At 42.0% G+C, this 19,362-nt stretch overlaps 1 protein-coding gene across 1 annotated transcript in view; it reads left to right on the top strand.

The window, feature by feature from the left end:
* The window catches only part of fras1 (Fraser extracellular matrix complex subunit 1), a 255,511-nt gene that overhangs the window by 125,093 nt on the left and 111,056 nt on the right, over positions 1 to 19,362 (top strand). Inside the window, exons 21-27 of the mRNA XM_084054742.1 lie at positions 3,235 to 3,390; positions 9,839 to 9,985; positions 10,711 to 10,857; positions 11,723 to 11,863; positions 13,165 to 13,305; positions 14,307 to 14,447; positions 16,324 to 16,651. Of these exons, the coding sequence (XP_083910868.1) occupies positions 3,235 to 3,390; positions 9,839 to 9,985; positions 10,711 to 10,857; positions 11,723 to 11,863; positions 13,165 to 13,305; positions 14,307 to 14,447; positions 16,324 to 16,651 (1,201 nt within the window). The remainder of the gene's footprint in view (positions 1 to 3,234; positions 3,391 to 9,838; positions 9,986 to 10,710; positions 10,858 to 11,722; positions 11,864 to 13,164; positions 13,306 to 14,306; positions 14,448 to 16,323; positions 16,652 to 19,362) is intronic.

The following is a 19,362-nucleotide window of genomic DNA, read 5'->3' as shown; positions in this document are numbered from 1 at the left end:
GAACAATGCTCAAAAGGCATTCTCTGTGGACACGGCCCCTTAGTTCAGCCTGTATGGAGGTGACTTGTGGATGTGTGTGAGATGATCTGCTATGAAAGGACAGGGGAATGGGGATGTTTTGGAGAATGTTGACGTTGGAGATGAATCAAAACGGAGATATGCGGCTCACCTGGAACAGGTGTGGGTGAATGAAACGCAGAGCATAGCACGCCGGGCCAGGTGTTGTTGTGGGAGATAGTGACTGTGGCACGCAGGGGGAACACAGAGAGAGAGGAGTGAGGGAGTGTGAGGGGGTGTTGTGTCTGTAGGAACTGGAAAAGCCCCGATTAACCACATGAAAACACATGAAGGCTCCACACGTCCTGGATCAGTAGTCTTTTCACTAGGTACTTAAAGGAGTAGTTCACCCAAAAAATTTACTTATTCTCTATCAATTGCATTGAATTTGTGGATATTTTCTTTGTTTTTTACGCATTACTAAACCAATAATTTGATGACCGCTGGGAAAGATGCTAATGTATCCGGTAGGAGACTCAAAGGAGACTCTTTGAGTCTCCTACCGGATATACTCCTGGTCATAACATTATTGGCTCAGGAATTTGGCAGAAACAATAAAATCTCCATGAATTAAATGCTTCATAGGCTGTGTAATCAATAGAAAATAAGTAATATTTAATAACTATTCCTTTAACATCCGATCTTCAAGCTCACAACCCGTCGCATCGCGACACGTTGTGATCTTGTAGATCTGCTATTTTCAAACATTTTAGTACTTTTACTTTTGGTACTTTAAGTACATTTTGATATCAATACTTGTGTACTTTTACTCAAGTACATTTTGAATCCCGGACTTTTCCTTGTAACATAGTACTTCTACATTGCAGTATTGATACTTTTACTTAAGTAAAACATTTCCCACTAGGGATTTGCTTTGTAGGGGTGGGGGGGGGAGGGGGTAAAAGCGATCAATCTGACCAAAAGATCACTACCTTACATATTTAGTTTCCCAGAAAAAAAAACATTTTCCAATTTCAAAGACACACAGAAAAGTCATGAAATGGGATCCCGCCGTACGAGCTTCCTGCTCAACAACGTAAATTGAGTTCAAAATGTCAGGATCGTGTTTTTTTAACCCATTGAGACCTGAAGCCGATTCTACATGTCTCCTAAATCTCAACAGTATTCTGAAAAACGTATGTTTCTATATCAGTGGTGCTCAATCTTTTTCATGTCAAGGACCCCCAAAAGTATATGTATTTGGCCGCAGACCCCCATCAAAATATTTTGTTCCAGGGACCCCCAGAAGCAAAGATTTGAGTTAAAAATGTTCGCTTTAAAAATATGTATATTCAAAGATTTGCGCACATTTTCACGATTTTTCAAAAATAGCAGATCTACAAGCTCATAGCGCGGCACTCGGTGCCGCGCTATGAGCTTGTGTATCTGCTATTTTTGAATAGCCCAAAGTGTAAAATAATGCTTTTTAGCTCAAATCTAAAAATGACACAGTTCCAGGTCTTAATGGGTTAAACCGCCGTGGCGCCTGAGTGTTAATACCACCTAGATCCCAGTTTATCTGTCCCTCTCACCTGCCCGACAGGCAGGTACTCCGCTCCGCTGTCTGTGGCAGATAGCTATCTGGGCAATGGAGGTCTCGCTCTGAGGTGCCCACCCCTGTCAGCCAATCCCCAGCTCACACAACATCAGATAAAGTCAAAAAGAGGTGTTCCACATCGCCGCGTGCGCGCGTGTGTGTGTGTGTGTGTGTGTGTGCGTGTGTGTGTGTGTGTGCGCGCGTGTGTTTGTGTGTGTGCGTGTGCGTGTATCCAGTATTTTCCACACACACACACACACACACACACACACACACACACACACACACACACACACACACACACACACACACATACATAATGCATCCATACTACATACTACTCCACTTCATGGAGTACATTTTTTGGACCGAATTAACCGAATTAAAGTAACAAAAACCCCAAATAAAAATAAAAATAACCTGCACTCTTGGCACTTGTGTGCGTGCGTGCGTGCGTGCGTCGTGCGCTGTGTGTGTGAGTGTGTGAGAGAGAGAGAGAGAGATAGAGAGGGAGAGTTGTCACCTACAGTAGGTGTAACACACAGCTCTCACATCCAATCTCTCTCCCCCACACCCCCCCCCCCCTCTCTCTATGTCTCTGTCATTGTCATAGAGCAGAAATGGCAGAAAAAAATAATGATGAAAACCTTGATCTAAACCGATTCATTCAGTCTTCAGGCGTTACAATACTTATCTTTCGGTACATATTATGGTGTGTATCGAATATTCACACAGCCTCTCAAAATGTCTCGTTTTCATCGCCTTGGGACTTGAAACGAAGAAAACCCATTTAATCTTCCTCTTCTCTAGTTCCTTTGGATGTAATAACCATCAAGAGGGGAAGAAAGACACCAAAGGCTTGTCATCATTTCTAACAGGCACAAACCTTATATGTCCAAAGCCATTACATTTCAGGAAATGCAGATCCAATGCAGCTATTATATACTCACAAGCTCTTGTTTGTACTTTATATCGGCTTAAAAATATGTAAAGCCTACTGACAGACTTTACCACTCAAAATGGATCAAAAATAGTCGATCTACAAGCTCACAACGTATCACGGTGCAATGCGCTCCGAGCTTGTAGATCGGCCATTTTCGTCTTCTTCTTTTTTTCAACAAACTTTTAGTGAATTTTCAGTGAACATTTTTAGCTCAAATCTTTGCTTCTGGGGGTCCATGGGACAACATATTTTGAGATGGGGGTCTGCAGCCAAATACATAATTATCATTTTGAGTGGCCCTTGACATGAAAAAGTTTGAGAACCACTTAATAGAAGGATTTAGAAGACATTTGTAGAATCCCCCCAGAAGCAAAGATTTGAGTTAAAAATGTTCGCTTTAAAAAATCAAATCAAAGATTTGCACAAAGTTTCACGATTTCCCCCCAAAAATAGCAGATCTACAAGCTCATAGCGCGGCACTCGGTGCCGCGCTATGAGCTTGTAGATCTGCTATTTTTGAATAGCCAAAGAAATCTTAAAATGACTCAGATGCGTTCCCGGTCTAAATTGATTAAGTGTCAACAAACAAAAACATAAAAAATGGAATTACGGAGATACCTACAAGGTTTCTGCCCGACAGACAGTAATGAAAATGTCTTCCCCTAACACTCTGCTCCGTCTCTGTCTTTTCCTCCAGGATGCAGTGAGGACTGCCAGCGCTGCACGGCCGACCTGCAGACAGGCGTGGGCAGTGTGTGTCTTTGGTGCAAGGTGCCCAGGACCCTGCTGCTGGGGGACCACTGCGTCTCGCAGTGTCCCCGGGGACACTACACCTGGCACGGAGCCTGCAAGAGTAAGAACACTGCAAACTTTCTTTTTTTTAACCAGAATCTGAATCATCTTTATTGTCACATCACAGGTTTTACAGGTGTAAAGAAGTGGGTGACATTTGTTTTTTGTGCGAGCTCCATCGTTTTTAGTTGTTTTCAGGAAGATAAAAAAAAGAAGAGGAGGTTGAGTTGGGAGAGCAAGGAGAAAAGAAAGAAAACAGAGAAAAATCTTAAGATATCTCTACATATAGTATAATGCAGCTAGTACTGTATGGCATGTAGGTTAGACATAGGTTATACACACAGGTGGTAGCACTTAGCAGCAGGTATGTACTTGAGGTTAGACATTTAAGGGCAAGACCACTTTGGTAGAGGTTTGGGTTGTGTAGTTACCTTGCCATGATGTAGCTCCAAAGGTGGACAAGAAATCAAAAATGATTGCTCCAGTGATTAGAAATTGATAATTCAAAAATATGCTCCTCATTGACTTACATTGTATGTTGAAATAGCTCTCAAAGTCACTCTTTTAGCACATAAACGAACACAAAGAAAGCTGATTCAGACAATATACAACATCACCAAACCCAGTACTGTTTTTTTTTTTTATAAAAATGTCAGCTTCCTGCTGATTTTACTATTTGAAGATCCGGATCCGGATCCACGGATACAGTCCAGGTTTTCTTCTTAATAAAAATAGCAAAATTAACAGGAAGTTAAAATTTTCATTAAAAAAACAAACAGTACTGGGTTTTGTGATGCTCTGTAGAGTGTGCCAAAAATCCCGAAGGGGGCGTCAACAAGTGTCTTTTGGTAGCAGCGGACATCTTTGAGGGGTATAAACCAGGTTGACTTAACATTGCCCAAAACAAACATGTCTGCGCTACTATGCCGCGCCCCCCGGTGGTGAGCGTTGGCACACTCTACAGTATATTGTCTGAATCAACTTGGTTTGTGTTCATTTATGGGCTAAAAGAATGACTTTGAGAGCTGTTTTACCGCACAATGTAAGTCAATGAGGAGCACATTTTGAATTATCAATTTCTAATCAATGGAGCAATTATTTTAGATTTCTTGTCCACCTTTGGAGCTACATCATGGCAAGGTAACTACACAACCCAAACCTCTACCAAAGTGGTCTTGCCCTTTAAGTTGTGATCATTAGGCATAAATGGCCCTAAAATATTTTCGGCAAAGACATTTGGTGTAGCTTAAAGGTGTGGAAGATAATAACTGAATAACACCAATGTGAAGCAGTTGAAAGTCATTAACATTACTCTACATGTTGGGCATCAGATATCCCAGTTTGAAACGATGCTAGCATAATCACCCTGTTTCTCAGCAGAGCAGAGATGAGCTGCTGTAAATCTCTGACGCAAATGATGTGCTGTAGCCAGCAAAACACTCCATGTACAATGGAGAGAGAGAGAGAGAGAGGGGGGGAGAGAGAGGGAGAGAGAGAGAGAGAGAGAGAGAGAGAGAGAGAGAGAGAGAGAGAGAGAGAGAGAGAGAGGATTCAGGCTGCAAGCAAAACTCCCAGTGTGTGATTTAGTTGAGCCTTTGTACACACACGCACACACACACACACACACACACACACACACACACACACACACACACACACACACACACACACACACACACACACACACACAGACACACACACACACACACACACACACACACACACACACACACACACACACACACACACACACACACACACACACACACACACACACACACACACACACACACACACACACACAGACACCCACACACGCATGTTGGCATTACTATAGTTGTGAGGGCATCAATATTTTAGGATGGCTTTTTTTTTTTTTTTTACCTTTTTTGCCATTTTAAATCCTAACCCTATAGTCTTGAGTTATGCTTAGTTGCGCACTGAAAATAGCCGATCTACAAGCTCACAACACACGATTTATACGCGCTGCGACGCATTGTATATAAATCTTGCGTAACTCCAGCTCTAACCATAATACCTGTAAAATAAATACCTAACCCTAACCTCAACTGGAATCTTTTCCCAATTGTAAGCATACAGTAACTCTAAATATATAAAGATAAAGTCAAAATATATATAATATATTATATGTATAATACAATATATGTACAAGTGCACGCACGCACACGCACACACACACGGGCACACACACACACGCACACGCACACGCACACGCACACGCACACGCACACGCACACGCACACACACACACACACACACACACACACACACACACACACACACACACACCGCACAATTTATTCTGCACTGGTACCGGAATCTTCCTAAAGCCATGCAGCTTAATGGAGAGCTCATTACTCTATTCTATAGTGCTTTTCTTTACAGTTTGTTGCAGGCTCACATGGAAATATTGCTGACATCTACTTTTTAAAAAATGTACTGTTCTGCTTATGTTAGACAGTGGTTGAAAGTCACTTAAGTACATTTACTCAAGTACTGGAGTTATCTACAGTTTTGAGGTATTTTACTTGAGCATTTCCATTTTTGATACTTCGTACTTTTTGCTCCACTACATCTACATTACATTAACCCATTCAATCCGGGAACGCTTCTGTGTCATTTTAGATTTTAGCTGTAACCATTATTTTATATTTTGGCTATTCAAAAATAGCAGATATACAAGCTTGTATATCTGCTATTTAAAAAAAATCTTGAACATTTGTGCAAATCTTTGAAACAACATTTTGAACGCACATCTTTGCTTCTGGGGGGTCCCAGGAACAAAATATTTTGATGGGGGTCGGCGTCCAAAAAACAATACATTTTTGGGACCGCCAAAATGATATGTATTTGGCCGCGGGGACCCCCCGCCATCTCAAAATATGTTGTTCCAGGGACCCCCCTGCTTTGCAGCCGAGAGCTCAAGTATCCTGTCGTGGCTATGAACTTCTGTAGTCAAGGATATTAAAGGTTCCAACTCTGCCTCAAACCGGTCTAGTCGCGTCCCTTTTATATCCCCCACCGAAGGGGTGTCGTGTCATTACTCCTGACCTCACCAGACCTTATATTTATGGTGATTTGTTGTTTTATTCTATTCTATTCTATTCTACATTATTTTATCTCAGAGGCAATGTGACACGTTGAGAGCTTGCAGATCTGCAGTGAAATGGGACATTCTGCATTGTGAGTAATTTGACTTTTAGTACTTTAAGTACCAAAAGTAAGTTAAGTTTCAGTAGTCTCTCCGGTGTTTTCCAGGCTCACAGGACCATTTAGCTGAAATCTACTTTTTTTACAATGTACTATTCTGCTGATATTAGATTAGGGCCTGGCTGACACCAGTCACTACAAGCCTCAGGGGTTGGAGCATTTTTCACTCAGACACAAACAACATTTCAGTGTCTCCCTGAAGTCGGTGTTAAACCACACGGGACGTGTCAGGAGAATTGTAATGTATTTATTATTGTCAGACGGCAATGGAAGAAGACAAATTCAATAGTCCCGTGTTGGGACGAATGGTGTTTTAGTAGCATCTGTCTCTCTATACTGTAGATTGGAGTAAACACATTTTTTTAGTTTTTTACTCAAGTAAAAGTAGCATCAGATACCTCAATATAGATACTCAGGCTTGTTACTTGTTACTTTTTTTTAGATTAAAATGTAATTTAGATAGCACGTTATTTAGACAGATGCTAGGTTCATTGTTTATCTGGTATCCTATAGTTAGTTTCAATGTGCAGATTATTATTTTCACAGTATTTATAGACTGATCCTAGGTTCTTAGTTTACCTGTGATCCTAGTTTACTGAGGCACTACACTGTCTGCACTTGATACATACGTGTTTACCTTGCTTATTGTATATGGATAAGAGCGTCTGCTAAATGCCTAAATTGTAAATTGTAGATATATTCTGTTGCAAGTAACAGTCCTGTTTTCAAATGTTACTTGAGTTATAGTATAAAAGACTGAAGTATCCTTGGGAACCAATGGTTTCTGAGCCATGTGGTTCATAGCGCAGGTCCTACCAAAGACTTTTAAAATGTCTTGGGAATGTCGCATTTTTAAAAAAGTGTTCTTTTTTTGCTTTTCGAAGTTTTCAATTTGTCAAAAGCTTTGGTTATTTGAAAATAGCAGATCTACAAGCTGCCACGATGCGACACGTTGTGACCTTGTAGATCGGCTATTTCCAAATAACTGAAGTAATAATAACCTAAATATATAACTTATATAACTAAAGCTGTCAAATAGCTGTAGTGGAGTAAAACGCACAATATTTGCCTCTGAGATGTAGTGGAGTAGAAGTATACATTATTGGAAAATGGAAATACTCTTTTAGATTAAAAGTACCTCAAAATTGTACTTACTGTAAGTACAGTGTACTTGAGTAAATGTCCTTAGTTACTTCAAACCAATGACTAATTCAACAATGCAGGTGGGGACGAAAGGTAACATCTGTCTCCGTCCGCTATAGACTCAAGTCAGGTCTGTGCAAAAGTGATTTTTTTTATCATGGCAGTATGAAATTTGTCGCTGTCGCCTGTTGGGCAGAAACCTTGTATCTCCATATTTCAACTTTTTATGTTTTTCCGTCACTTAATACCCCACCTCGACAAAATTATTGGCTCAGGAATGCGACAAAAACAAAACAATATCCATGAATTCAAGTCTCCATGGGGTGACTAATCGATAGGAAAAAAAGTCATTTTTGGGGTGAACTATCCCTTTAATAATGTTTCCAAAAAAAAAAAATGTCGTGCAAAAAAAGATTTCCACAAAATGTTCAAGATTTTAAAAAAAAATAGCAGCTCTACAAGCTCGTAGCTCTCCATTTACCTCGTATGTTTTGGACGTGCGAGGTTTCCTCCCGACGGCGAGGAATTGCGAGCATCCTGTTTTTCATGTGGCTGTGCTTGTTGTTTACGACGTGGCATCGGGTTGTGATGAAGCAGCAGGGTTTGGGACATGTGTTGAGTTATTAGACACAAGGAAGATTAGTTCACCTTTATGAATATTTATGAACTCCCAGAATGTGCTTTTTAGCAGATTTTTGTACATATTTTTTAAGATGCCAAAAAACTTTTCATCATCGTGTTTAAAACCCACTTAAAGCTCTACTCTGTAATGTCCTGAGATTTGAACCCTTGGCGCAAGTGATGAAATGTTTACCGCTGAACTAATAGAGCATGCCCGCTTGCTCAGGGGAAGAAAATGACACCGCACTGATGATAACGCTGTCAAGCGAGTCTATGAAGCTATCTATGAGATCAATTAAAACGTTTAATATGCAAAACAATTTTATGCAACTAGGGCTGCTACTGTACGTGGCCCTCACACCCAGTGGTGGAAAGTAACTAAGTACACGTACTTAAGGTTATATAATGGTTATGGCCGAGTCATAGGGACATGAGCGTGACGACGTGCTCCGTCCATCCGCTGGCCGACTGGCCGGTCCTCCCGTTAGCCAATTGGCTCTATGCGCAGACAGCCATATTGGGAATGAATTGGGCCCCTTCCTTACTTCCTTCACAGGTGTTACCAATGATACTAATTAAGGCTCTGTTCCATTTAGTGTGGCATAGTGGTTGTCTTATTTTCAAGGACCCCCATAACTCTGAGAGTGTACAAATGGAACCAAATGGACCCTTACGGGGCCATTTGGTTACATTTGTACACTCTCAGAGTTACACACCCACCATAAGGGGCCAATTGGGAACCAAAATGGAGTGTTTCTGGTGAGCCAACATGCACGATATCAGAACCCTGACCAGAATGGAACAGAGCCTTCATTAGTATCATCAACACCTGTGAAGGAAGTAAGAAGAGGCCCAATTTCTTTCCAATATGGCTGCTGTGCATAGAGCCTATTTAACATTAGGGTTGCCAACATCCAGAACTGCGTTTTTTTTCGGGTTTCCCGCGGATAAAGTTACTTTTTTTGTTACTTTATTTCGGTTTTAGGGTTAGGGTTAGGGTTGGGAACAGGCTGACATGCCACACAAACAATGATGCCGTTCCCACCGGAGAAAATCTCACACACACACACACACACACAAGCACGCGTGCGAGCACTGTGCCTGCCCTGTCAACTGAGCGGTCCTAGCGCCCTTCGCATACAGCACACAAACACGCAGCCAGACACACAGCAGTGTGCGCAAACAGAAATATATTTTTTATTTTTCCCTTTACACCGGAGTCCGGGACAAACAAAGTCCCGTATGGGACATGCCCCTTTTGGCTCAAATACGGGGCGTCCCGGCTAATACGGGACTGTTGGCAACCCTATTTAACATAGGATATATATGTATGTAGTGGGGGTCCCTGCTCCATCTCTCTCTCTCTCAGCAAAGGGGTCCTTACCCTGAACAATGTTGAAGACCCCTTGTTTAGACAGTAGGAACTCTGGATAAACGCGTCTGAATGAATGCCTACATTTAAATTGTAACTGTAATAATCCAACATTTAAATAACATGACGGTTGTCTCCCCAGGATGTCACTGGTCTTGTGACACGTGCACGGGGGAGGGGCCGCTGTCCTGTACGTCCTGTCCCCAACACAGCGTCCTGCTGGCCTCGGGGCTGTGTGCTCCACAATGTCCCCTGGGTTACTACGCCGACCGTGACAGCATCTGTCGAGGTAAGTCGCCATGTCATACAGTATAGTGGCTTAAATACTGTACTATAAGCCTATACTCATGGTCATTATACATGCTATGATGGCCTCCTCCCTTCTACTTCCCATGCTGTACCTTCTGTTCTCAAACCTTTTTGTTTCAAGGCCACGGACCCCCCCAACCCCCCCCCCCCCCCCCCCCCCCATAACTTTGAGAGCGTACGGGTCCATTTGGTTCCATTTGTACGCTCTCAAGAGTTACCAATCATTTAGCTGGTGACCCCACTTTGAGAGCCACTGTAAATCTATCGTATACTTCCATGGCTTTTTGCCTACTTTCTGTTCCATTGCATTCACTTGTGTTAACTTGTGGTTATGCCGCACCAGTGGTGGAAAAAGTACTCACATGTTTTACTGAGCTAAAAGTATCAATACTGCAATGTAGAAATACTCTGTTACAAGTAAAAGTCCAGAATTCAAAATTGACTTGAGTAAAAGTACAAAAGTATTGGTATCAAAATATACATTTTGTTTCTCATTGTGCATAATGTCCCATTTCAAGTTTTCAAATGTATAAAAATATTTCGAAAATAGCAGATCTACAAGCTCATAATCACTACAAATAATTGTAGTCGAGTTAAACAGGCTGGGTTGGCCTTTGGTTGAGAGAGAGAGAGATAGAGAGAGAGAGCTGAGAATCACTGTTGGTCATTTTCCTCCGTTTTGCTCTCTGTGTCCTCCTTGGGCAGCGTGCGACAGCCAGTGTCTGACGTGTGACATGCCAGGCGCGTGCACGTCCTGCCGCGACCCCGCCAAGGTGCTGCTGTTTGGAGAGTGCCAGTACGACAGCTGTGCCCACCAGTACTACCTCAACACCACCACCCGCACCTGCACAGGTAAACACCCCCCCATGTTACCATAGCAACCCAACAACCACCCGTATTACATCAATACCACCGCACCGTCACAGGTAAACATACCCCCGTTACCGTGGGTTACCAAATACTTTAACCACTTTCAACCTAGGCAACCTGCACTAGCCCTCCTGCTTTCGTGCCTAGAGGGGCGGGTTTAACATCTCCGGCGAGAGAATGCGTGTGATCCCATTGGCTCACCGATCTGTCCGTCAGCCCCCGCCCCGTCAACACAACATTACGAGCGACGCCCACTGCACTCTGGTTGGTTGGGGAAATGAAACACTTCCTATACCGGGTACACCAACGCGCTGGTCCAGGCTTTTATTTTTTAGCAAAACTAAACTATAAAAGCCTGGAGATCGAGGCTACTTTCAACCTGGCATTCCGATCATTTGTAGTTCTCAGGAAAAGGAAAGACAAGTAGAACTAGAGGAAACAGAACATATTCCTGATTTGACCACATATTCCTAACATTTTAGTCTAGTTTTCATTTGTCAATATATTTACTTATATAATATACTTAGTTTTAGTCATCATAGCTTAGTTTTTATTTTTGTTTTTATTTACTCTTCGTCGTGAAAAAAGGTGCTCGACGATTTTTTTTGTCATAGTTTTAGTCGACAAAATGAACACTGGATGGAAGCCAGGTGGAAACTGTTCAGAAATCTAGTGGCGTGGCCCTTAGATACAATGATGATGGAATGCATCAGAACTATGGCTGGGGCTGACACAAAAAAAAACACAAACCATTATCTCATTAGTCATTCATTCTCCGTGTCCCTCTAATCCCCCTGTCGTCTCTCTGTGTCTCTCTCTCTCTCTCTCTCTCTCTCCCATCATTCAGAGTGTGACTGGAGTTGTAATTCGTGCAGGGGTCCCCTGCACAGCGACTGTCTGCAGTGCATGGAGGGCCTCGTCCTGCAGGACGGAGTGTGCACCCAGACCTGTTTCCCTGGGTTCTACCAGGACCGAGACAGATGCCTCAGTCAGTACCACACACACAGTACACACCAACACCAAGCATTTTAGCCCCTACAGTACACAAGTCATTCACATTCACGTTTGATATGCATTAGGCCACATACCCCCCATTTGCAATACGATTTGTTTTATCTGTGGGACACCAATCTACATTGTATAATTTTAATTTAATTTTAATTCAACCCATTCAATCCGGGAAAGCATACTGTGTTATTTTAGATTTTTTTTGCCAAAACCATTATTTTATACTTTGGGCTATTCAAAAATAGCAGATACAAGCTAGGGCTGTCAACATTCCTCAGAAATGATTTTCAAATATTGGTCTTAAAAATTGACAGATATTCGAATATATTCGAATATTATTATTATTATTTAAAAATATATATATATTTTTTTTTTCCACATTCTTTTTGACAGAAATAATACAAAAAACAATGTATCGAGTGCTCAGATCCAATAAAACATATCTTTTGTTTGTTTTTATAACTTTGTTTTTTGTATTGTCCTTGTCAAATATATATGTATATATTTATATATTCGAATATTCATTTTCATATTCGAATATTTTTTCCCCATATTCGAGGAATATTCGATATTCGAATATTAATTCACCAGCCCTAATACAAGCTCATTGCACGGCACCTCTTCCCAGCGCCGCACCTTGCATTTCAGCGCTATATTTGCATCCAAAATTCTTTGGTGGAGCGCTCTGGGAATAGTCTCTGAAAATAGTTCAAAGCAAATAGTTCAAGGCATTGACGAGCGCTGCTCTCATCAACGCCACCTTTTGATCCTCCTGGCTGTGTCTGACAACCCGATCATTTACCCCCCTGACTTTGAATCATTGCCACAATATGAGACGTCCATGTTTACCGTTATTTCAGCTGTGCAATTTTCGCTATTAACCCATTTAAACCGGGAACGCATCTGTGTAACCACTTTATTTTATACTTTGGCTATTCAAAAATAGCAGATCTACAAGCTCATAGCGCGGCACCGAGTGCCACGCTATGAGCTTGTAGATCTGCTATTTTATCTGCTATGAGCTTGTAGATCTGCTATTTTAGAAAATTCTTTAACATTTGTGCAAAGATTTGATTATATATATATTTTGAAAGCGAACATTTTTAACAAAAATCTTTGCTTCTCAAAACATATTTTGAGATGGGGGTCCGCAGCCAAATACATATCATTTTGGGTGGTCCTTGACATGAAAAAAGTTAGAGAACCACTGATATTATAGCAACATATGTTCTTTTGTGTGTGTGTGTGTGTGTGTGTGTTGTGCCTTTGCGTTGCCTATAGGCTGTGATGACCACTGTGCGGAGTGCGGGGGTCCCGGGCAGTGCAGGCGATGCCAGCCGCCCTATGCCACGCTGCAGGGCCAGTGTGTGCTGGAGTGTGGCAGGAACCACTATCTGGATGCCTCCTCCCAAACCTGCACACGTATGTCTGTTTTTTTTTAAAGATCTTAAAAGTGAAATTGAAAGTGACTAAATAACTACATTGGATCCATTCTTTTTTTTTTTTACATTTCCTGGAAAAAAACGTTTTTTTCAAAAGCTTCCACCCGACAGCAATTATGTGACACATAAAGTCTGAATAGTTTAAAAAGAATAAAAAGTAAGCGCTGCAGGGATCAGTCAGTGGCTCTGATAGAGAGGTGCTCTTTGGTGATACAGGTAGGAACATAATTATGAACAAAAAGGGGTTTTCAAAGAAGTATTGCTTAACTCCCCAAATGGTGTGGACCGCAGACTTGCATAGAAAAGATTTTCAAGGTCGTCTCTTGGATGAAAAAGTATAGGACTTATTTAGAGCGAGGCAACAAATTATGACGCAACGCGTATCGACCTAGAAGGTCTCCATCGGGGTCTGCCTCTTCTGTCTATTCAGATAAAGTCTGAATCTTTGAATGTTCATTTCAGCAGGGACGTGCACAGATAGACTCTAGGTGGTGCTAGAGCACCTGCCCTTTGCCCTCTTGACCAGAAGTGCCCTTTTGAAGAAAAAAAAAATATATATATATTTTTTTCCCAGTTTACAGCAGGGGTCTTCAACAGGGGGTCCGGGACCCCTAGGAGGTCCTCAGAGTTACTACAGGGGGTCCGCCAAATCTTTATGTGATATGATTTTTCTTTTTACCATAACCACTCGAAACCTAGCATCCTTTTTCTGAGGAGTACTTTAGCCAAAAATAGCAGATCTACAAGCCCACAACGCCTCGCAGCGCGAGGCGTTGTGGGCTTGTAGATCGGCTATTTTTGGCAAAGAAGTTAAGGTGTAGAGGGAAAAAAGAGCAGACCAAGTCAACAAAAAAAGCATAATTTACTTGAGCACCTGCCCCTCAAAATGTCTGTGCACGCCACTACATTTCGGCATGTTTGTCTGACTTTGCAACGCGCGAAGGCGTGTTATTGATGGGTTATCGATGTGTCCTGTTTCAGCGTGTTCGTCTGACTGCGCGCTGTGTGAGGGCATCGGCCGCTGCACCGCCTGTCAGGAACACACCTACCTGATGGAGGGCTACTGCACCCCCGACTGCGGACACGGTTACTATGCCAACAAGAAAACCAGGATGTGTCACGGTAAAGAACCATGATATTTGATCACAACGCTGATACACAGTGGTGGGAAAATTCCTCAAATGTTTTACTTAAAAAAAAGTATCAATGCTGCAATGTAGAAGTACTCGAGCTTCGAGATCTGCTATTTTCAAAAAGCCTAGGTATAAAATAGAGCTAAAGTGGTTAATGTTTCATAATGTAATAATGTATTACTGCAAAGTAACTAGTAACTAAAGTTTTCAAATAATTGTAGTGGAGTAAAAGTACAATATTTGCCTCTGAGATGTAGTGGAGTAGAAGTAAGAGTATAGACAATTGGGTATACTCCACTAAAGTAAAAGTACCTTAAAATTGTACTTAAGTACAGTACTTGAGTAAATGTACTTAGTTACTTTACACCACTGCAGACACGTGAGTAATCATACCAATACTGGTATAATTACTCACCATAAATAGCTGATCTACAAGCTGTGTCCAAACACAAGCCGGAACACAGTAGATTGATTGATCATTAAAATAAAATATATGCGGCCCACCCATCTGGCCTGCCTGATAAGTGCTCAGATGGGTGGGCCCGCGAAGGCTTTTAAGATGTTCAAAGTGTGGCTCTGATCCAGACGAGGCAGAGAGCCGCTATAACAACCTGCTCCTCGTTTGTGGATTAAACGGCTGTCGTTTCAGGAAAGCTCATTAGCATAACTCATAGGAATATGACATTAACCCGTTAAGACCGGGAACGCAGCACTGCGTGTGTCATTTTTTGATTTCTATGGCTATTCAAAAAATAGGACAAATACATCTTAAAAATGACGCGGACGCGTTCCCGGTCTTAATGGGTTAAAAGGTGCCGTCTGGAAAGAGCTGCTCTTTCAGAAAAAAAGTTGTTCTATCAAAGTGAGTTCCAATTAAGGCGACTTCTAAAATGTCACGCTGTGACCCTGTCGTCTAATATATTCATCCTATTGCGCTGCACTCCTCTCTCTCCACTGTGTGTGTGCGCGCATGCGTGTGTGTGTGTGTGTGTGTGTGTGTGTTCTTACATCCATCTCTCTCTCTCTCTCTCTCTCTCTCTCTCTCTCTCTCTCTCTCTCTCTCTCTCTCATCTTGGTCCTCACTAATGCTCTTTATAAGATGGCTCAATTTCCGTCTACTCGCTCTGTGTCTCAGAGGAAGGCTGTGGACAGACATTTCAGATTTTTTGTATTAATGCTAACTTTTCCAGGAACACAAAAGCTGTAGTTTCTATTAGCTTTCTAATCCCCAACGATGATGTCATCGGTAGGCAGGTTTCGGAACTGTCCCACAGCCCACCAAAGCAGACACATGGTCTGGAAATTGTGTCGTCTTATAATGAGCATAGTGAGGACCAATATACTAGGCTCAATGCACAGCAGCCATCTTGGAAAGAAATTGGTCCGCTCCCTTACTTCCTTCATAGGTGTTACCAATGATACTAATGAAGGCTCTGTTCCGTTTAGTGTAGCACAGTGGTTCTCAAACCTTTTGATTTCCAGCACCCACATAACTCTGAGAGTGTACAAATGGAACCAAATGGACCCATAAGGGTCCATTTGGTTCCATTTGTACACTCTCAGAGTTACACACCCGTAAGGGGCCATGTGGAACCCCCTCAAGGAACCATGAGGGTCCCTGGACCACACTTTGAGACCCACTGGTGTAGCAGAGTGTTTCCAGTGAGTCAACATGCAACAATATCAGCACCCTGACTCTGTTTGACCAGAATGGAATAATTAGCATCATTGGTAACACCTGTGAAGGAAGTAAGGGAGAGGCACAATTTCTATCCAATATGGCTGCCGTGCATAGAGCCTATTATATTAAGATGCGGCTGAAAACGGGCGAAGTGCTCATTAAAATAAAACAACTGTCTACACAGTGAACGTCCGTCCCCCCGTCCTGCTGGTCAACGGCTCTCTCCTGGTCCCTCTGGGCGGGGCGGCTCCTCTCCGCTCCGTCCTGCGCGCGTCGGACCCCGACAGCCCCGCCGAGCGCCTGCTCCTGCAGCTGGTGGAGGCCCCCGCCAACGGCCGCCTGGTCCTCCTCCTCACAGGAGGAGACGGAGAGGAGGAGGAGGTGGTGGAGGGAAAGAGGAGGAGAGGAGGTGGAGGAGGAGGAGAGAAGGAGCTGGCCACGGACGAAACCTTCTCCTGGGAGGAGTTGAGGAGCGACCGCGTCTTATTCAGACACCACAAGGACAAAGCCAGGTGAGACCGAGCCACTAACGAGAACCTTGCGGCAAAAAAAACGCACATGCTTTTTTGGGGCGGTGTAGCCGCCCCCTATAAGTGAGTTTTGGACACCGACCCAAAATTTTTTGTACCCCCTAACCCTTCCATTGTTAATGCAAATCGATACTTTTTTCATATCAGCCAATCACATTACAGCTAGTGTCATCACCACTAACTGTAATGTGATTGGCTGACTTTGCAAATTCAGGACTGTGATTGGCTAGTGAAACACATGACACATGTGCAGCCCTATGAATAGCAGTATGGACTTTAAAAAAAGTCATTTACCTTTTTTTTAAAAAGTGAGTCATGTTGTGATGACCACACACCGCCCACTTCACACTGGGTGTGATTTTTTAAATACTTTGGCTATTCAAAAATAGCAGATCTACAAGCTCATAGCTTGTAGAACCTTTTTTGTAAATCTTGAAAATGTGTGCAAATCTTTGAATATATATTTTTTAAAACGTACATTTGTAACTCAAATCTTTGCTTCTACATATCATTTTGGGGTCCTTGACATGAAAAAGTTTGAGAACCACTGATATAGAAACATAACTTTCTCAAGGCTCAATGTAGCCTGACAAAAGTCTTATAAAGGCCATTTTTGGATGAAAAAACTCGCCGTGCGCTGTCTTCAAATGCAGAAACACGCACGCACGCATGCGCGCACGCACGCGCATGCACACGCATACGCACACACACACACACACACACACACACACACACACACACACACACACACACACACACACATAAACACACACACACACACACACACACACACACACACACACACACGCACATTATGGTCCACACAGCAGAATCAAAAGTCCCTTCCTCTTTTCTTGTTCAGCTCGTTAAAAAGTGCTCCTCCATAATGAATTCAACAAAGACAGTAAATATTATATATTTATTTAAATATTTTAGAGCCTCAGCATGGAGTGACATTAACTCTACTGCTACTATTCTTGTTTTTTGTTGGGAAATAACAGTGCGTTTTGGGACATTAATAATGTGTCCTATGTCTCTTTAATGTGGCATTACTGTCCCTGGCAGCCTGCAAACGCACAACGTCAGGAAGTATTTCACTTGCCAATTCAAAAAAGAAATGGAACAGCGAGGGTTTATTGTTTTTATAGGAGCCAATAACCCATTATAACCGGGAACGCATCTGTGTCATTTTTTATTTATTTCTTTGGGCTATTAAAAAATAGCAGATATACAAACTCATAGCTATGTGAGCTTGTAGACCTGCTATTTTTTATATCGTGAAATATGTGTGCAAATCTTTAAATATATAATTTTTTAAAGCGAACGTTGTCAAATATTTTGTTCCAGGGACGCCCAGAAGCAAAGATTTGAGTTACAAATGTTCGCTTTAAATATCTATATATAGTCAAAGATTTTTCAAAAATAGCCAAATAAATCTAAAAATGACACAGACGTGTTCCCGGCTTTAACGTGTTAAGAGGTGTCAGAGGAGAGGAGTTTCAAAGTGGGCAGGAGACAGGCTCTGTTTCTGAGCTATGGTCGACTGTTAAAGATAATTATTACTGTCCACTTCATGAACATCATATGACTACATTATGGGGCTTTATTATTTATATCGCCGCTATCGGGCAGAAATCTCTTATCTCCATATTTTAACTTTTTATGTTTTCTTAGCTTTTTTGTGCGTAATTTAATGCCCTACTACAGTGTCAAAAAGCAGCAAAAATAGCAGATCTGCTACTTTTTAATTTTCAGATTTTTTCAGTTTTGGACATTTGAGGTTTCCTCCCGACAGCAACGATAGCCAACCTTAACGATAACTATAATGATAACGATAAATGTCATTGTTAGAGAAATTTACTTAAGTACTCATTATGCAGAATGTCCAATTCAAGTTTTCAAATGTATAAAATGTATACAAAATATTTTTAAAATAGCAGATCTACAAGCTCACAATGCGTCGCATCGCGACGCATTGTGAGCTTGTAGATCGGCTATTTTCAAATGGCCGAAATGTATATAGGACTGAATGGGTAATGTATGTTTTGTAATAATAATCCAAATCTACAAAGTAACTAGTAAGTTTTCAAATAACTGTAGTGTAGTAAAAAGTACAATATTTGCCTCTGAGATGTAGTGGAGTAGAAGTAAAAGTACAGAAAATTGGAAAATCTCCAGTAAAGTAAAAGTACCTCAAAATTGTACTTAAGTACAGTACTTAAGTAAATGCACTAGTTACTTACCACCACTGCGATCTACAAGTTCACGATTGTGAGCTTGTAGAGTGTTTGGTGTGAGACACCAGCAAGCAACTATACGTCAGGAGTTTGGAGGCTGAGGGCAAGTAGGTGGAACGACGTGCAACGCAAGTGACGGACGGGAATCGAACCCGGGGTCGACTCGGCGCGGTCACATGGCAAGTCAATGACTCTACCGTCCACACAGTTCAAGCTGTTTTATGCCGTTTCATAACGTGTCATGAAGTGTGCACAGCGTTAAAGCAAGCTATAAATCATGAAAAAAATCACCAGATACTGCATAATAATTTAAGAAGCACATATTCCTTCAGTCATTAACCCCAACACACACGCGCGCACACACACACGCACACACGCACACACAACTCGCACACACACGCACACACACACACACACACACACACACACACACACACACACACACACACACACACA

This window comes from Gymnoscopelus microlampas (genome assembly GCF_963454915.1).
Source record: "Gymnoscopelus microlampas genome assembly, chromosome: 4".
Taxonomy (NCBI): domain Eukaryota; kingdom Metazoa; phylum Chordata; class Actinopteri; order Myctophiformes; family Myctophidae; genus Gymnoscopelus; species Gymnoscopelus microlampas.
This window is presented reverse-complemented; position numbering and strand designations above follow the sequence as displayed.